General features: G+C 50.0%; 1 protein-coding gene across 3 annotated transcripts in view; it reads right to left on the bottom strand.

Moving 5' to 3' along the window:
* ADAMTSL4 (ADAMTS like 4) overlaps positions 1–19,155 on the bottom strand; it is an 82,787-nt gene that overhangs the window by 28,721 nt on the left and 34,911 nt on the right. For all 3 annotated transcript variants that reach the window (XM_081173451.1, XM_081173452.1, XM_081173453.1), the window contains 3 exons: positions 14,567–14,642; positions 7,160–7,878; positions 4,821–6,357 (listed from right to left, as the gene is read on the bottom strand). In XM_081173451.1, coding sequence (XP_081029577.1) covers positions 4,821–6,357; positions 7,160–7,878; positions 14,567–14,642 — 2,332 coding nt within the window. The remainder of the gene's footprint in view (positions 1–4,820; positions 6,358–7,159; positions 7,879–14,566; positions 14,643–19,155) is intronic.

Raw genomic sequence — 19,155 nt, 5'->3', positions numbered from 1 at the left:
GAGAGGAAAGCAGGCCCCACGGCATGCAATAAGCTTCGCGATCAAAGCAGGGATTCGAACTCGCATCCTCCAAGCCGCAAGGCCGCTCTGGTTATTGTCGGGAGGGGAGAAAGGAAATTAAGACCCTTGAAACCGGTTTTATCAGGTCAATTCATCCTAAGAAGCTGTTCTAAGAGCAAATTCATTAATGGCTGTTGTCCGAACAGTCTTTGAAAACGTGGACGTTTTTGGTGTTTGGTTTCCCACCCGTCATAAAAAGCACAAAAATGCTGCCCTCGTACTAACGATAAAGGAGGTTTGGGAAATTAAGCAGGAAATTCAATCACAAGCTTATCTCCTGCTCACTTCAAAGGGCCGGTAACAATAGAGGCATTATCTACAGAGAAGCTGGACGCCCAGAGAGGTCATATAGGATTGGGGAGAAACATTCCCTTTCCGCCTCCTCCCAGTGCATTAAAAGTGGTTTAAAAGAGGGGTTTGCGGTGTGTGGATAAACAGGTTGTGTAGGCTTTTGCGTAGATTCCAAAACCTGCTGGATCTGTTTGAGCAGCTGAAAAGAAAATGAGAAAAATCTAGCAAATGATGCCCCTCTGGATCTCTTAAAAAAATAATTGCTTGCCTCCAGCCAAAGGTCATCTCTGAAAGATCATCTCACACACACACACACACACACACACACACACACACACACCCTTGCTCTAGCCACTAAGCCTTCCAGAATTGCTCAAAGTTAGGAGTAGGATCCAGCAGAGTTAAAGAGGAAGGGGCCCAAGTGTGTTTAATTCCAAGTTGTACTTGTTCACGGACAGCCTTCCTCTTCCACAAATAATCCCCCCCAACTTGAAGGCAGCTGTTTGTCTGGTCCCAACGGGCCAAACAGGAAAGCTTGGAAGCAGCCATGCAAACGCCCATGGCTCTAGTCCCTAAGAATTCGCCAGAGCCATCTCTCTGAACAAAGAGGTCTGTTTCCCATCACTGTTCGAAAACTCTTTGTTTACAAGACAAGCAAAAAACAGGAGACTGAACCGTACGTTTCTGAAAGTCTTAGGCTGTGTACGTACACCCCATACATTTCAAACACACTCCCTAGAGAATACTGGGAACTGTAGTTCCCCCCAGAGCTGCAATCCCCTGCACCCTTTGTGAACTACAGTTCCCAGGGTTCTTTGGAGATGGAAAGCGTGCTTTAAATGTGTGATGGGTAGACCCTCATCATCAGCAAATAAACAACAGTTTGAGCACCAGCTTCTGAACTCAGGATGTAAGGAGCCCAATTAGCTGTTTTGCAGTAAAACACAACTAACAGAGTAAAATGCAATAGGAGGAATATCTATTCATTAAAATTAAACTCCTTAATTCTAGCCTCCCGTTAACTTTGCTGCTAACCCCCTCCACTCCTTTCAAGTGTCTCTTCACCCCTGCTACTTCCAGCCCATTCTGCTAATTTTTTGGGTACGCCACCAGACTGTAAGAATGATAAAACAAGTCTTGGCAGACCGCTTAATGATTTTTCCCCCCTGCCTCTTGTACCGATCGCAATGCGCTGCGCTAGACGCTGTGCAATTTTGGGTTGCATTTTTATTGCTTCCTGGATATCGTACTTTTGTTTACAGTGGTACCTCGGTTTCCAAACGTCCACGAGCGTTTTGGTTTTCTAACGCCATAAACCCAGAAGTAAACCACCCCCACCATTCTGCCCAGACGCTGAGGTCCAGCTCCGAGAGCCTTCTGCGGTTCCCTCACTCCAAGAAGTGAAGTAACAGGGAACCAGGCAGAGGGCCTTCTCGGTGGTGGCGCCCACCCTGTGGGACGCCCTCCCAGCAGATGTCAAAGAGATAAACAACTACCAGACTTTTAGAAGACATCTAAAGGCAGCCTTGTTTAGGGAAGCTTTTAATGTTTGATGCATTACTGTATTTTAATATTTTGTTGGAAGCCGCCCAGAGTGGCTGGGAAGGCCCGGACAGATGGGCGGGGTATAAATAATATATTATTATTATTATTATTATTATTATTATTATTATTATTATTATTATTATTATTATTATTATTAATGCTTCGGTTTTCGAACACGCCTCGGAAGTTGAACATGCAATGCAGCTTCCGTACTGAGGCTTCCGTGTCGAGTTTTCGGTTTTCGAACGTATTGGAACTCGAACGGTCTTCCGGAGCGGATTACGTTTGAAAACTGAGGTCTCATTGTACCGCAATTTGAAGTCCGAGGAATTCAAACTGCAATACAGCAAAGCACAATACAGTGGTACCCCGCAAGACGAACGCCTCGCGAGACGAAAAACTCGCAAAACGAAAGGTTTTTTCGTTTTCGAGTTGCCTCGCAAGACGAATTTCCCTATGGGCTTGCTTCGCAAAACGAAGCTTGCCCAGGGGACAGCGGGTCTTCTCTTTTGAAGCAAGGGGCTGCGGGGAGATCGCTTCTCCCCACCGCCCCTTGCTTTAAAAGAGGTCCGGGGGGCAGCGGGGAAGAAGCGCTTCGCTTCCCGCTTCCCCCGACGTCTTTTGCAGCAAGGGGCTGCAGGGAGATCGCTATCTCTCCACCGCCCCTTGCTTCAAAAGAGGTCCGGGGGGCAGCGGGGAAGAAGCGCTTCGCTTCCCGCTTCCCCCGACGTCTTTTGCAGCAAGGGGCTATAGGGAGATCGCTATCTCCCCACCGCCCCTTGCTTCAAAAGAGGTCCGGGGGGCAGCGGGGAAGAAGCGCTTCGCTTCCCGCTTCCCCCGACGTCTTTTGCAGCAAGGGGCTGCAGGGAGATCGCTATCTCCCCGCAGCCTCTTGCTTCAAAAGAGGTCCGGGGGCAGCGGGAAGCGAAGCTCCGATGCCCGGCGGGGGGGGGAACGTCTCCTCCCGCCGCCGGGCATCCGAACGAAGCTCCGATGCCCGGGGGGGGGAACGTCTCCTCCCGCCGCCGGGCATCGGAACGAAGCTCCGATGCCCGACGGGGGGGGGGACGTCTCCTCCCGCCGCCGGGCATCGGAACGAAGCTCCGATGCCCGGCGGGGGGGGGAGAACATCTCCTCCCGCCGCCGGGCATCGGAACGAAGCTCTGATGCCCGGCGGGGGGGGACGTCTCCTCCCGCCGCCGGGCATCGGAACGAAGCTCCGATGCCCGGCAGGGGGGGGGACGTCTCCTCCCGCTGCCGGGCATCGGAACGAAGCTCCGATGCCCGGCGGGGGGGGGGGACGTCTCCTCCCGCCGCCGGGCATCGGATGGCTTTCCTGAAGACTTGGGGTGGGAGGAGGGTTTTCCTTCCCACCGCCAACATTCAGAATGCTGTTCTGAATGTTGGCGGTGGGGAGGAAAAACCCTCCTCCCACCGCAAGCCCCGGGAACAGAGGAGAAGCGCTGCCTCCCCCCCCCCCGCCTGCCTTCCCCCCCGCCTGCCCCGGGCGATCTTAAAATGCTGGCGGGCGGGAGCGAAGCGTTCGCTGCCAACCCCCAGCATTTTAAAATCTCCAAGGGACAGCAGAGAAGTCTCTGTCCCGGGGAGATTTTAAAATGCTGGGGGTCGGCAGCGCTTCGCTCCCGACCCCCAGCATTTTAAAACGCTGTTCCGAAGGGGGGGGCGGGGACACCTGCCCCAGCCGCCCCACTTTGGAAAGCTGTTCCGAAGTGGGGCGGGGGGGCGGGGACACCTTCTGAAGGCGGGCAGGGGGCGAAAGTCTTTGTCCCCCCTGCCTGCCTTCCCAGGGGCTTTTAAATCGCCCCGGACAGCGGAGAATTCCTCCGCTGTCCCTGGGCGATTTTAAAATGCCGCCCGCCAGCATTTTAAGATTGCCCCGGACAGCGGAGAAGTCCTCCACTGTCCCGGGGTTTTTTAAAATGCTGGGGGTGGGAAGAAAAGCCCTTGTTCCCCCCCCCAGCCTTCAGAAGAGGTCCGGGGACAGTCTTTCCCCAGACCTGGTCTGAAGGCAGTTTCCCTAGGAACGCATTAATTGATTTTCAATGCATTCCTATGGGAAACCGTGCATCGCAAGACGAAAAACTCGCAAGACGAAGAGACTTGCGGAACGAATTGATTTCGTCTTGCGAGGCACCACTGTACAAGGAATATACACCTGTGAATTAAAATTAAACTCCTTTCATTCCTTTCAAACAGCTCCTACGTATGCTGCTTCTGCTCCATTGCTGCTCACTTTCTGGGTGGACGAAACAATTTTAAGAAGGATGGAGAAGCCCCTACTCACAGCTACTGCTGCCCTGTTCTTCAGGCATGTCAAAGGCCACCCAAATAATAAATAATAATAATAATAATAATAATAATAATAATAATAATAATAATTTATTTGTACCCCGCCCATCTGGCTGGGTTTCTCCAGCCACTCTGGGCGGCTTCCAACAAAGATTAAAGGTAAAGGGACCGCTGACCATTAGGTCCAGTCGTGGCCGACTCTGGGGCTGCAGCGCTAATCTCGCTTTATTGGCCGAGGGAGCCGGCATACAGCTTCCTGGTCATGTGGCCAGCAGGACTAAGCCGCTTCTGGCGAAACCAGAGCCGCGCACGGAAACGCCGTTGACCTTCCCGCCGGAGTGGTACCTATTTATCTACTTGCACTTTGACGTGCTTTCGAACTGCTAGGGTGGCAGGAGCAGGGACTGAGCAACAGGAGCTCAACCCGTTGCGGGAATTTGAGCCACCGACCTTCTGATCGGAAAGCCCAAGAGGCTCAGTGGTTTAACCCACAGTGCCACCCGCGTCTCCAACAAAGATTAAAAATACATTAAAATGAAGCACGCAGGCCACCGGTGGACCACAATTAGGGAGCCCCTGCTATAGGGCGGAAAAACCCCACCCCGATCTCTTACCTCTTGCCTGCAAGCCTTGAACTGCTTGCTCTCTCCTTCGCAGTGGAAGGTCTCGGTGCCAGGATAGTAGAGGTTCCACTGCGGCACTTCGCCACCCGGGCGCACCCCTCCCGGCTGCCCCCTGGCGTGGAACTGAACAGGGTTGCCCCGGTGCAGCAGCCAAATGTCCGGCTCCGCAGGACGAGGAGCCACGGGCTGGTCCACAAAGAGGCTGTGCGACGGCCGCCTGCCCTGGCCGCCCCCCTGGTGCTCGTTCTGTCTCTGGTTCCGCGACCGGGATTGCCCGTGGGACGGGCGGTTCGCGTGTCCCGCCCCATCAGGCTGCGCCGCGGAGCTGCTCTCCGGGCGGTGGGGCGGCTCTGGCGTGGCCCGGTGGCTCTTGCCCACTCCAGGCCCCTTCCTCTTGGCTGTGGAGCTGTTGTTTCTGAGGACGTGGTGGGTCAGCCGCAGCTCCCCCTGCGCATGGGGAAGGGGGCTGCCAGCCACGGAGGGCCCCTGGGAGGAGGAATGCGTCACGGCCGCTGTGGGGTGCCCGCCTCCCTCTCCGCCGCCGCCTGACGTGGGGATCGAGCCGCCCGTGGAACTCTCTGCCACTTCAGGCGTCTCGTGGGACCTTGCAGGGGATTCTGGGAGACGCTCCTCATGAGACCTTGCAGAGGATTCTGGGAGCTGCTTCTCATGGGGCCTTGCAGAGGATTCTGGGAGATGCTTCTCGTGGGACCTTGCAGAGGATTCTGGGAGATGCTTCTCGTGGGACCTTGCAGAGGATTCTGGGAGATGCTTCTCGTGGGGACTTGCAGAGGATTCTGGGAGATGCTTCTCGTGGGACCTTGCAGAGGATTCTGGGAGATGCTTCTCGTGGGACCTTGAGGAGGATTCTGGGAGATGCTTCTCGTGGGGCCTTGCAGAGGATTCTGGGAGATGCTTCTCATGGGACCTTGCAGAGGATTCTGGGAGATGCTGGTTCCCCGAAGGTGCTGTGGCGCCCCCTGCCTGTTGAGCCTCGCCGTGCGACCCTGGAGAGCTTTTTCCTGCCTTCCCACGATGCTCTGCTTCCCCCGAAGATTCGCTCTTCTGCGGCGTGGCCGTACCCGGTTCCGTGGGCTGCTCTGTGTCCGCCGTGCCCCCTCTGTTTGCCATATGCCCATGAACCTCTGAGTGGCTGTGCGCCAAATGGCTCTTCACCCCCTCACCAGCCTGTGTGTGGGGCTGGGCAGCAGCGTCCGCCAGCAGAAGCTGTTTTGGCTTCAGGGGGGTCCTGGGTTCCGCCCTGGAGCTCAGGGGCCTCTTCTCCCGACCAGTTTCCTCCTGCTCCTCTTCCTCACGGGAGGAAGAGCGGACAGCTTTGCGCCTCTGTTTTTTCGAAGGTGGGGGAGGAGGAGGGGGAGGCGGGGACGGGGGCTCCCCGCCTCTGCCCCCGTGGTGCCTCTTGAACCGGGGCTGGACCCCCTCGGCCACGTCTGTGTGGAGGGGCAAGGCGAACGGCAGCTTCCCGTAGCCGTACTTGCCTGGCTTGATCGCTTCTCGAACCCGGGACCTGAGGGGGCAAAGTGCCACAATGTGAATTTGAAACCAAACAAAGCCCTGTGTTGCAAAGAGAACGTCAGCAATGTCTAGACAACATGATGGCCGTGTACATACGCAATAGACAATCTTTAGAGAATTCCTTCAAACCATAATAAGTACAAAATGAAATCTTTAGTCTAAAAGTCTCTGAAAATCTTTAAATGAAGCGAGGTACCAGACTTTGTACGATGAAAGACAAGCTGTGAAGCTTTGTGTATTCAGCTAATGTCCAACACTGAACAGTGATTTCAGATATTGCCTACTGTTTCGTAGAATTCTTCGTCAGAGTGGTGGGAGGATACAAAATTGCTTCATAAACCCATCTTATGTGACTACATTATTACATTAGCACTGTTCCACAGCATTTGATATTTTCATTTATATACATTCATTCCAAATATCCGGAATCACTGTTCAGCATTGGACATCATATTTGCTGATGCGTACAGGCTCTGCTCAGCGCTCCCTTTAAAGAATATTTTTTCCCCTTGCATTTCCCCTCCAAAAACTAGGTGCGTCTTATGGTCAGGTGCGTCTTATGGAGCGAAAAATACGGTAACTGGTCCCCACATGGTGGGTTTTTTGAAATGCTCAGAGGAAATCTGATTGGTTCTTACAAGCGCTGGGTTAAAAGTTCTTTTGTTAATAAAAGGGACCTGGGCCGGGGTGTGACAGATTATGATCTGCACTTCCTCCCAGAGTCTTGCTGGCCAAGCCTCATATTTTGTTTTAATCAGAGTCCAGACCCACCCTAAACCAGACCCCAAACTCACCTCCGGGCTGCCGGCGACTCCGGCGTAGGAGGAGCAGCCCAGCCGCGGCGGTCACCGTCCCCTTGACCACCGTGGCGCGGCCGGTCAGGGCTCAAGCCCGCCTCAGGGCTGTCCCTCCTCAGGGGTTTGAACAAGGGGATGGCATCCCGAACGGGGGTCCGGGCAGCGGCACTGTGCCTGAAGGGCTGGTTGGGGTTCCGGCGAGATTCCTGGTCCCCCCGAGGCCTCGGCGGGTGGACCCCAGCTTCCTGGGCGGGAGCAGGGTCCCTCCGGCGCCCGTGCTGGGGGGCGACGGTGTCCCGCGAGGGCAGTTCCTCGGCCGGGAGCGCCTGGTGGCGGGTGTGGCGGTTCTGGGGTCCGAGGCGCGGGGCGCGAGGCGGCTGGGCCTGGCCGTGGGGGGTCAGGGCTGAGCCGCGGAAGGGCACACCCGGCCTGGCACTGCCCTCGGTGTGGAGAGGGTAGGATGGCCGGCCCGGGTAAGGGCTAGCGGGCCGGTTCTCGTGGGCCTGCGGAGGGTACAGCGGCTGCGGGGCCATCTCCGGCCGGCCAGCCCAGGGGACGCGCTGGTACGGGGACTGGCAGGCACGAGTCCTTTCCATCACCCCCAGGCCGCAGGGCTGCGAGCAGGCTGACCACGATGCCCAGGCGCTCCACAGGCCGGGTACCCGGCTCCCGGGGCCGTCGTCCTCAGTGGCCTGGCGAGGTCTCCTGCGGGGGACCTGAGGGTGGAAGAAGCAGGGAGACATCGTCAGTGGGGTGGCCCTTGCCGGGACCGGAACTCGCCACCCTTTGCCACCCATCGTTCCTTCTCCACGTATGGAAGAAGAGCGTGAGATGGAAAAAAAGTCCCTCCCAGAGAAGAATGGCAGTTTAAGTTGTTGTCCCCCTCCCCCAATTTTTTATTCATTTTATAACACAACAACACAAACAGAAAAAAAATACAAATTCTTGTCTTATCCTTATTTTTCTAAACATTGTTAGGTGAGCTTCCCCAAGTCCCCCCTATCTGGTTTTCATTTTATCTCATCTTTAGCAGTTTACATAATATCATAATTTTTAACCTTTTTTTAAAATCACGCTTACTTTTACAGTGGTACCTCAGGTTAAGTACTTAATTCGTTCCGGAGGTCCGTTCTTAACCTGAAACTGTTCTTAAACTGAAGCACCACTTTAGCTAATGGGGCCTCCTGCTGCTGCCTCGCCTCCGGAGCACGATTTCTGTTCTCATCCTGAAGCAAAGTTCTTAACCTGAAGCACTATTTCTGGGTTAGCGGAGTCTGTAACCTGAAGCGTATTTAATCTGAAGCGTATGTAACCTGAGGTACCACTGTACCTTTAAAAATCAACTTTCAGAAGACATCTGAAGGCAGCCCTGTTTAGGGAAGCGTTTAATGCATTACTGTATTTTAATATTTTGTTGGAAGCCGCCCAGAGTGGCTGGGGAGGCCCGGCCAGATGGGCGGGGTATAAGTAAGTTGTTGTTGTTGTTGTTGTTGTTGTTGTTGTTGTTGTTGTTGTTGTTGTTGTTGTTGTTGTTGTTGTTGTTGTTGTTCTAGCCAAGTGATCTCCCTCAGGTCCAAATCCAGTGCTCTAACCATTGCACCACACCACTCTGTACAAAAAACCCCCCAATCATGTTCCTATAACTTTCGCCTTGCTGGAGAGGAGGGGAAAGGGTCTCTGCCTTTTCCCGATCCAAATTGGCTACCCGCGTGCCAGAATTATTTCCTCCCTGTTCCAAACAGACACAGAAAGAACTTGTCCTGGGTGGCAGGAGATCCTTCCCAGCTGCTGACCGTCTGACCGGGCAGCTGGTTCCCTCCCTCGCTGGGCGAGGGCGTCGCGGATGCACAGAGCTGGAGAGGTCTGGACAGGGCACATTTTTCAGCCAAAAAAGGAAATTATTAATAATGTGTAAAGGCTGGTGTGCTCTGTAACCCAAATCCTTGGCAGTGTGGGGTAGGGGACCAGGTCACAGGGAGAGATAGCGCTGTGGCGGAAGATAACAGAGGCACCAGTCCGTCGGGCGAAAGGGAACCCGGGTTGCTTTTGCTCTAAAAGGCACTCAAAAGGATTGTGGGTTATTTGCCGGCGGAGCACAGGGTCAGGTTTAAGGTGCTGGTTTTGACTTTTAAAGCCCTAGGACCTACGGGACCGCCTCTCCTGGTCTGCCCCACGGAGGACCTTAAGGTCCACAAATGACAACACTTTGGAGGTCCCAAGTCGCAAGGAGGTTAGATTGGTCTCAACTAGAGCCAGGGCCTTTTCAGTACTGGCCCCGACTTGGTGGAATGCTCTGTCACAAGAGACCAGGGCCCTGCGGGTCTTGACATCTTTCCGCAGGGCCTGCAAGACAGAGCTGTTCCGCCTGGCCTTTGGTGTGGACTCAGTCTGACCCTTACGTTTTCCCCTCCCCTTACGGTTTTGATCTATGGGCTACTTTTAAAATGAGGCTGCATTTTAAATTGCATTTTAACCTGTATTTTAAATTGGGTTGTCGTCCCCCCCCAATTATGTTTCTATTGTCATTTTACTGGTGTTAGCCGCCCTAAGCCTGGCTCTGGCAGGGTATAAATGAAATTTATTATTATTATTATTATTATTATTATTATTATTATTATTATTATTATTATTATTGCCGCCACAATTGGTTTTCAGAGGTAGACTTCCTCTGAATGTGGAGGTTCAGATGGACCAATCAGGCTCTTGCAGGGGTGGCTGCTGCCCGTCAGGACTGGGGAGAGGGCAAAAGTTGACGAGCCCAACAGTTAGGGGGCACCACAACTAATGACAGTCAGAGTCAAGTAATTTTGATTTTTGAGGGAGTTGAGTATGTTTAGCCAGGCGAAGAAAAGACAGACAGGGGAACGGACTTCCTTGGAAGGTGATGGACTTTCCTTCACTTGGAGGCGTTTAATCAGAGGTTGGGTGGCCGTTTTTCGAGGGTTCTTCACAGCGTTGCCTGGGGTTGGACTAGATGATCCCACGGGGTCCCACCCGACTGTGGTTCTGTGATTCTAAGTCTTTGTTCCCATCCTGCTCTCTGCTGAGTTCTGCAAGGGGCGACACTGAGATTGAGGAGGAAGCTGAGAGGCAGGGCCAGCGCCACCCAAACTGGTTGTAAGAAATGGGAAACTGAGGCTGCACGCTGAACCAGAAGCTGGTTTTTAGAGAGGGAGTCAAGAAGGTTATCAATGGCTAGCAGCCATTAATAGGCTTCTCCTCCTCTATGAATTCATACCCTCTTTTTTTAAAGCCGACCACATTGGCATCCGTCACTGTCCTGCAGGAGTCACTTCCACAGATTAACGAAATAAACAGGGAATCATTGGCTACCTGAGATAATTCTAACTGGAGTTTACAGGGATGACTACCAGGAACGTTACTAATAAAAATAATAATTTCATTATCTATACCCCACCCATCTGGCTGGGTTTCCCCAGCCACTCTGGGCGGCTTACAGCAAAATATAAAAACATAATAAAACATCATGCATTAAAAACTTCCCGATACATTTTGCATGCCAAACAGGCGCTCTGCCTCAGACCTACAAAGACGGCAGGCTGTAATAATAATAATAATAATAATAATAATAATAATAATAATAGTAATAATACATTTTATTTATACCCCGCCCTCCCCAGCCAAGACCAGGCTCAGGGCGGCTAACCAAATATAAAACAGATTGATTGAAATACAACTTAAAAACAAGATTAAAATACAACGTTAAAATGCAGCCTCATTTCAGCAGAAACGCAAAAACTTTTTGGGGATGAAAACGTCGTCTTCACCAAGGCTAACTATCCAGACTGGTCCTACGTGGGCCAGAAAAAAGCCAGGGAAGTCCCCAAGTAGGGTTATCTCTCAGCTGTGAGCCTGTGTCCGTAAAAACCAGAATATCAACAGTCTACCTTACAGGTTTGTTGTACAGATAGTAATTTCCTATGTAAAAAAATAAAATAAAAAATTAAGAGGTGATGATTGACCCCAAGCACAAGGAGGAAGGAGTTTCCACCTCTGGCTGGAATAATTCCCCGTTCTGATTCCACCAGCGATACTCATCAGAAAGGCCTTTGGGGGCTACTTTTTCCTGCTTTCCATGTCGTCCGTGATGCAACACCCCAAACCACCGCCTTCCAGGGTCTCCGTCTAAAGTTACAAAATCAACATCTAGAAAATTGAGCCCAGATGCTCAACGCACACTGGTCCAAGCTGACGCAGCGCATGCGACCCAGAGAGAAATAAACTCAGATGCTTCTTTTCACGCCGACTGGAGAGAAGGGTCTTTCATTTGAACAACCTCTCGCTTTGTCCCCCTTCTGAAAAAGGCGGCCTTATTTCGCGAGCAACAAATCCGGCCGCCGGCAAACGTCCCTGGGGAGTCAGTTTGGGGAAAGCTTTGCCCCTTTTGCACTTCTGCACGTGCAGAGGAGGAGGGAAAGCGCCACAGAGCAGGGGGACAAAACCTCTCTGTTTCGTTCGATTCGAATCATACGCTGTTTTTGTCCAGTTTCCCTCTCCAAAGTGTTATCGGGATTTATTCTCTCTCTGGACGGCCCCTGTGTTATTTAAGTGCTAGCATCCTCCAGATGTTGCTGCGCTACAGTTCCCATCACCCTTGACCCCGGCCGGCCCCCACTGGCTTGCTAAGGGCTGGAATCCAGAAACATCTGGAGAGCTCAGAATCCGCACCCATGGCTTGCATATACATCTCCCCCCTTCAGCTAGCCATCTCCAGATTTTGCTGGATTCCAGCTCCCACCTGGAGGGTCACAGATGTCCCTCATTCCTGTTGTAGAAAAGGAAAAAAAAACCAATTTTGTGAGTGGGGTGGGGGACAGAATTATAGGATATATAGAATATCCTTCGAACCAGATGCTCTATTCCTTGGACTTTTTAAAGATACAGTTAATCCGAAGGATAAAGACTTGGTTGGGAGCGTGCTGATGGATGCCAAAGTCACGCCAACGTTTATCAGCTGCCTAGCAGAAAGCGTGGGCCACAATAATAATTTTCAAAAGGACGAGTTGATTTATTACGCACATGTATTTAAAAGGTTAAATTGGAAATGAAAGGATGGAACAAATATCGAGATTCTCTTTGGATTCTGTTTTTAGATAGTCATTAATCAAGATTGCCATATTTATATTACGGAAAGTATGTATATATTAGGGGGCTGCTCGCTCCACCGGCCAACTCCACACCGGCCCCACATTAACTCCCTACTCTCTGCTTCCCACACTGGGGAAGACCAGCCAGATGGGCAGGGTATAAATAATAAATATTATTATTAAGCTCCTAAAATGCCCTTTGACTTTCTTAACCACACCTGAATAAGGCAGATTCCATGCTAGAGTTCATTAGGAAATGAATCGAAATCAAAACTGCCACTATCATAATGCTATTATACAAATGGATGGTAGGACTGCATTTTGAGGACTGTTCTGGTCGCCTCGCTTGGAAAAGGATATTGTAGGTTCAGAAAAGAGCTAGCAAAATGATCGAGGGGGTGGAGCCGCTGCTGATATGCATTGCTCAGTTCAGTATTTCTTATTCATGAATGTTTTCCCCAGGGCTCCTTATGTCAGCCATGATCTTCACAACTGAGTTGTCCAGATAGGTCTGGAATATGTCCATTTCACAGGTTACGGGGATGAGGCTAAAGGCTGATAATGCTCAGGATTTGCTTGCTTGTAAGCTTTTATGATTTGAAGCACAACATCAAAAAAACGAAGATCATGGCCACTGGTCCCATCACCTCCTGACAAACAGAAGGGGAAGAAATGGAGGCAGTGAGATATTTTACTTTCTTGGGCTCCATGATCACTGCAGATGGTGACAGCAGCCACGAAATTAGTAAAAGACGCCTGCTTCTTGGGAGAAAAGCAATGACAAACCTAGACAGCATCTTAAAAAGCAGAGACATCACCTTGCCAACAAAGGTCCGTATAGTTAAAGCTATGGCTTTCCCAGTAGGGATGTATGGAAGTGAGAGCTGGACCATCAAGAAGGCTGATCGCCGAAGAATGGATGCTTTTGAATTATGGTGCTGGAGGAGACTCTTGAGAGTCCCATGGACTGCAAGAAGATCCAACCTCTCCATTCTCAAGGAAACCAGCCCTGAGTTCTCACTGGAAGGACAGATCCTGAAGCTGAGGCTCCAAGACTTTGGCCACCTCATGAGAAGAGAAGACTCCCTGGAAAAGACCCTGATGTTGGGAAAGATGGAGGGCACAAGGAGAAGGGGACGACAGAGGACGAGATGGTGGGACAGTGTTCTCGAAGCGACCAGCATGAGTTTGACCAAACTGTGGGAGGCAGTGGAAGACAGGAGTGCCTGGCATGCTCTGGTCCAGGGGGTCACGAAGAGGCGGACACGACTAAACGACTAAACAGCAACAAGCTTTTATTCTTATTATTGTGGAACAAATAAGAGCCTTGATTACAATTGAGGCCAATGTTTAGGCCTCCGGACGCAACAGATCTCCCTTTTAACCTTCCAGAAATAGCCGGCGTCTTGATTTTCCCATAACTGAAAAAGGATTTCCCTAAAGTGTGGAGTGAGGGGGCCTTGAGCCCGTTTATTTTAGCTCCTGCCCACCATTAAGGTTTCCTGGTTGCCTTGCTCCGGCTTCAACAGAGGCAGGAAAAACAAAGAAAGTTAAAAATAACAGTTCTATTAATGCGGCAAAAGCCTGCACACAACTCTATAACAAATTTTGTTTTGCAGATAATAAAACTGTGTGTGTGTTTGTGTGTCCCCTGTTCTTGCAAGGAGGAAAAGAGAACGCTATTTCAACAAGCCGAATCCGCCCGCTGCTTCTTCTTGTGCCCATTTTACAGATGGGGAAAACTGAGGGCTGGGAGGCCACTTAACCTGTATCCAGAGGCTGAGTGACTCAAGCAGTCCTTGTTTTGAAAAGAGCAAAAAGAACTTGTGGACATCCAAAGAAGATGAACGCTGGAAGGTTCAGGGCAGATAAATGAAAAAGACCAGCACATAGTTAAACTTTGGAACTCACTGCTGCAGGACACCAGCTTGGATGGCTTTAAAAGAGAACTGGACATAGTCAAGGAGGGGAGAGCGTTGCTAGTGCGCTTCTGGCTGGCCACTCTGGGAACAGGATACTGGACTTGTTCCCTTGGCCTGATCCAGCTGAGCTCCTCTGATGTCCTTTATGCAATCAGATTGCAGGCAGATTCTTACCAAACTCCAAGCTGCTAGTCCTCACTTTTCTGAGTTCTCATTCTGTCAGTCTCCAGCTCCCTATTCTTATTCTCCATCCAGAACTTTTGCAAAGGTTAACCGCCTTCACTTGGGGAATCGATTTCTCCAAGCGAAGGTAGCTAATCTTTGCAAAAAAGATCTTTGCCCGTGAGTAAGCCCATTGCTGCAGACTGACTCACCTTCTCGGCGGCTTGGCAGAGGCTGGCCGTCAACATCATCGCGGAGAGAGTCAAGGAGATGGAAGCCAAGGGAAACCTGGAAAGGAAAACAAGGCAGTGATGGTCAGGGAGCTGCTGTTTGTGGGTGAGGCAGGAAGATGGCGGCTGTGCTGAGTTAGGCAGGCTCTCCAGGAAAGTTCCTGAGCAAAGCATGATGGGAATATCCCTGCTTTTAATGCCCCATCGCTTTATAGTCAAGGAGGACCCTTTCACTGAACACAGGAAGGTTCACTGCAAGCTGTGGAGGTCTTGCACTCACTGCTGAATCTAATTAATAATACAGTGGTACCTTGGTTTAAGAACAACTTAGTTTATGAACAACTTGGATTAAGAAAAAAGCTGCAAACCTGGAGGTAGGTGTTTTGGTTTGTGAACTTTGCCTTGGTTTAAGAACACATTTCGCTTCCTGTTGAGTGTGTTGTAAATTGAGTCCCCCGCTGCTATGGGAAAGCACGCCTTGGTTTAAGAACGCTTTGGTTTAAGCACGGATTTCCGGAATGGATTAAGTTTGTAAACCAAGGTACCACTGTAATAATAATATTTTTAAAAATCAGACCTTCAAGGGAAAACATAGCCATTGTGGTTAGCAGTCATTGGTAGTCATGTAATAAACATCCATGGTTTTTCTCTGTGAAGAACTAGCATTAGAGGCAAATACCCACCCATTCAGATCCAAAAATGCCTATTTGCACCCAGGTGAGGTATATCGGGACATCCAGGTTTCGGGATGTTCTTACCACTGATCTTTGGTAATCCTGGGATTGTTTTCTCCAAAACAAGGTTAAAAAGCGGGATAAAATATTTTCAATAAATCGGAAGTGGCCCCACAGGTCTGGCTTGGCGGCAACTCGTATTGTCCCTAACCACTGAGCACCGCTGCCTGCCCAGCGCTGGAGTACAAGGCTCTCTGAGGGTGCTGCGTTGGCTATTGCAAGACCATATGGACTTCTGGGGTAGGTGGAGAAAGGAATGCGCCTTAAAACCAGCTCAGCATCTTCTGTCCCTATGATTTAATCGTACATAAGAAAACTCCCTTTTGAAAGCTGGCTGTGAGGACAATCTCACGCAGGGACCACTGACTTCAGCGCTTCCCCCCGCTGCGTCACGGCAGAGTCCAAGCAGCAAGAGCTTTGCTGGCCTCCGAGTCTCTCGCTCGCATCCCCTTCCCAGGGGATCCTCATTAACCGTACAACGGTTATGTCACCAGGCACCGAGATCGAATCAGTCTCTGGCTGCTACGGCGCCAGCACATCAGAGCCAGAGGGTGGTGGGGGACATCTGGCGGGCGAAACTATGGGCGCTTCCTTGCTCAGAGAGCACCGGGGCCCTTTGATGGAAGCCCAGCCAGATGGGCGGGGTATAAATAATAAATTATTATTATTATTATTATTATTATTATTATTATTATTATTATTATTATTATTATTATTATTATTATTTCCATCACCTTCCCGCTACTAGGCCAGCTCCCTCCCTCCATTCTGCATTTGTACGGAATTGATCTCTTAGTGTGGAACTTTGGAATTCCCCGCCTACTGATGAAAAGATTTATATCTAGATTTATATCTAGATGCTAGGATAGAGGTGATAAGGAAAACAGGAAGACACAATGAGAGGTAAAGGAGGTGTTGTAGGATTGGTGGAAGTCAGTGTGTTTTTCTTTTTAGCGTTTATATTATTAACTTGTAAGATATGGATTTGGGGTTTTTTTGTACATTGGTTTTTGTGTTTTGTGTATTGTTATTTTTCGTGTTGTTGTGTGGAAAATACTAATACAATTTTAAAATATATTAAAAAAGAAAGAAAGAAAATATTTGTCGAACTCGATGCTGGGGACAAGCAGCACAGTAAAACAAACCAACATACATGGCATTAATTTGGGCAGCTTCCATGGCTCAAGGTATTGTAGATCGGTCGATCTTAAGGAAACCCTCCTGGCAGACTGAAAAGGTTAATGTGTGCTAGGGATGAAGGACACCTGCAAATTTCTTTCAGCCTTTCATTTCAAGTTCAGTTCTCCACACCAGTTTGTGACTTTGTTTTTAACTCCTCACAAAAACTCATCAGCATTGTACGGGGCTGGGCTAGAATGACTCCTTCGGTCCCTTCCAACTCTACAAATTGACGACTTTAGTGTGAGTTTCTCATAACGCGCACATTTCTGATGCAATTTTGCCCAACGGACACATTTCTTTGCAAAGCCGTTTCCCCTTATACAATGCATTTTCGTTTCGCATTTCCACTAAAACCCACGTCAGAACATGATTTCGCTGAGCGGACACGCTTTTGCAAAGCGACGACGCCCAATTCAACACGCTCTGCCTGCATTCTTTCCACATTTCACCTTAGTTATAGGCATTTTTCGATGCTACCCTGCAAAATTCAGAGAAATGCAGATTTCCAGGGAGGGCTGTGCTTTGGTTCACATAAAAGTTTCAGAAATTGCAGATTAGGCAGGTTTGCTTTTAAATGCAGATTTAAATCAAAATCTCTTCCCCAAAGAAATTTTCACGAGAGCTACCCCAGTTTCACCCTCGGGGCACAAACTTTCTGGATCCAATCCTTTCCTATCCAGAGGTCAACAGACTGCCCTGTCCTTTTGCTGAAGTGAGTCACTTACTAAGGGGGGGGGGGCGGCGGCGGTTCTCACCTTCCCCATCTCTCCTGAAAAATCGCCCATCTTGCACAAAAGGAAGCAAGGGGAACGGGCGTGCAACAGTTTTATTACCCTGTGTGACCGCCAAGAGATTCTCGCGGCAGGCCAAGGGTGAGTCAGAAGCTGGCTCAGATAGGTAGCCAGCATTGTCACCCACCAGATTGGGGCAAAACAACCCCCACAAGTAAAAGTGCCCCCCCCCCCGCACACGCGCCCAGAGATCAACCTACGCAAGCAGGAATCAGGTGCCACAAAAGCAAGCGAAGTTGACTCACGCAGGGAGGCGGCTGTGGAATCTCCTTCCCCGGGGGCCCTTTTTAATTATTATTTTTTTGCAAGGGAGAAAAAAAGTTGGACAGGAATTTGGTGGGGATGTTTGCAGAGGTTGTCCTGGCTCAGGACGGAGCCCGTGACGATGAGACAGCCCTCGGAGTTTCTTCCAACAGAGCAATAAAAGAACGCTCTCTTCTCTAATGCGCGCACACATGGTTCTGTACTCAGTGCACAGCGCATTAATCCGTCAACATGCACCTTGCAGAGAGCGGCTGACACTAAAAATATTTTCCTGTTCAGCAGCTTTCAATACTGTTCGGACTTTCAGTTGTTGTTGCTTTTTCATTTTTGTTTAAATTTTTTATTTATGCTTCTCAGGTTTATACATTTCACTGATTTTACAATCATTTTGACATTTCAAAACTTGACTTCCTTCCCCCTCTTTCTGCGGTTCCTCAAATTTATTTGTAGTATCTTCTGCATCTCCCAATTTACTTAATTTGCTCATTTATTCATCTTCTTTATGAAACTGCAGGTTATTACAATAACCCTGCCAATGTTTTTATCTATTTACAATTTATCTGTAAATATTCAGTAAACCGTTTCCATTCTGCTACAAAAAGTTTGCTATCTTGATTTCTTATTCTTCCAGACTTTAACGTGCTACTCAAAAGAAGTAGTTCTCGAGAGAGAGAGACGGTGGTGGTGTGGTGGTTATGTCCAAAGTCCATTTTGGGGGCCTAATCCGGCCCCTGTGGAAGTTTATTTCCTGGGCTAAAATCCTAAAAAAAAAACCTCAACACCTTCAATCCTAAAAGAAGCTCAACAACTTTGGTCGGCCCTCACAGCCCTTTACTTCATCAAATCTGAAAGCCCTCTTTGAAAAAAGTTTGGACACCACTGAGTGTTGGATTCAAGAGACATGGATTCAAATTCTCCCACTCAGCTCACTGGGAGCTCACCGGGGGGGGGGGGGGAGATGACCCTTGGGGGCTGCCAGCCACTGCTTCTCTCAGCCTGACCTACCTAACAGGGTTGCTGTGGGGATTAAATGTCGAGGTGGAGAACTATGTCTGCAGCAACCTTTGTGCAGTACAGTGGAAACTTGATTTAGAGAATCCATGGTCACAAGGTGTGATGAATGGTGGCTTTAGCTGGGGTTCAGAAAGGACAATTGCCTAGGTAGCTGCATATGTCCTACCTCTCCTGTCAGAGGCAGAATTTGAGGGAATCTCGGAGCACCACTGTTATGCTCTTGGACTTTCCAATTTGGGCACCTGGCTGGCCGCAGGGAGAAGAGGTTGCTGTAATACAAGTGTCCTGCTTTGGCCAGATCCAGCTGCTGAATGGCCCTTCTCGTATTCCAATGTGTTTATGGATATATGGAGCCTCCCTGTTTCAAGGCAGTATACCTTGAATCAAGGCGATCAAGGCCAAATCGGAGAATCTAAATCTCGGAGGAAAGTTCTTTAGCCCATTTCTACTACATGAGATTCCAGCCTCTGGGCCTGGAGGTTCCATCAGAAGAGCCCTGGAGTTAGGCCACCTAGTCCAGCAATCCTGTCCTCCTAGGGCAAGGGTCAGCAACCTAAGGCCCGTGGGCCAAAAGCGGCCTGTGGAG

This window comes from Podarcis bocagei, assembly GCF_964188305.1.
Source record: "Podarcis bocagei genome assembly, chromosome: 16".
NCBI classification, from domain to species: Eukaryota; Metazoa; Chordata; class Lepidosauria; order Squamata; family Lacertidae; genus Podarcis; species Podarcis bocagei.
Note: the sequence above shows the minus strand (reverse complement) of the source record. Positions and strands in the feature narration are given on the sequence as shown.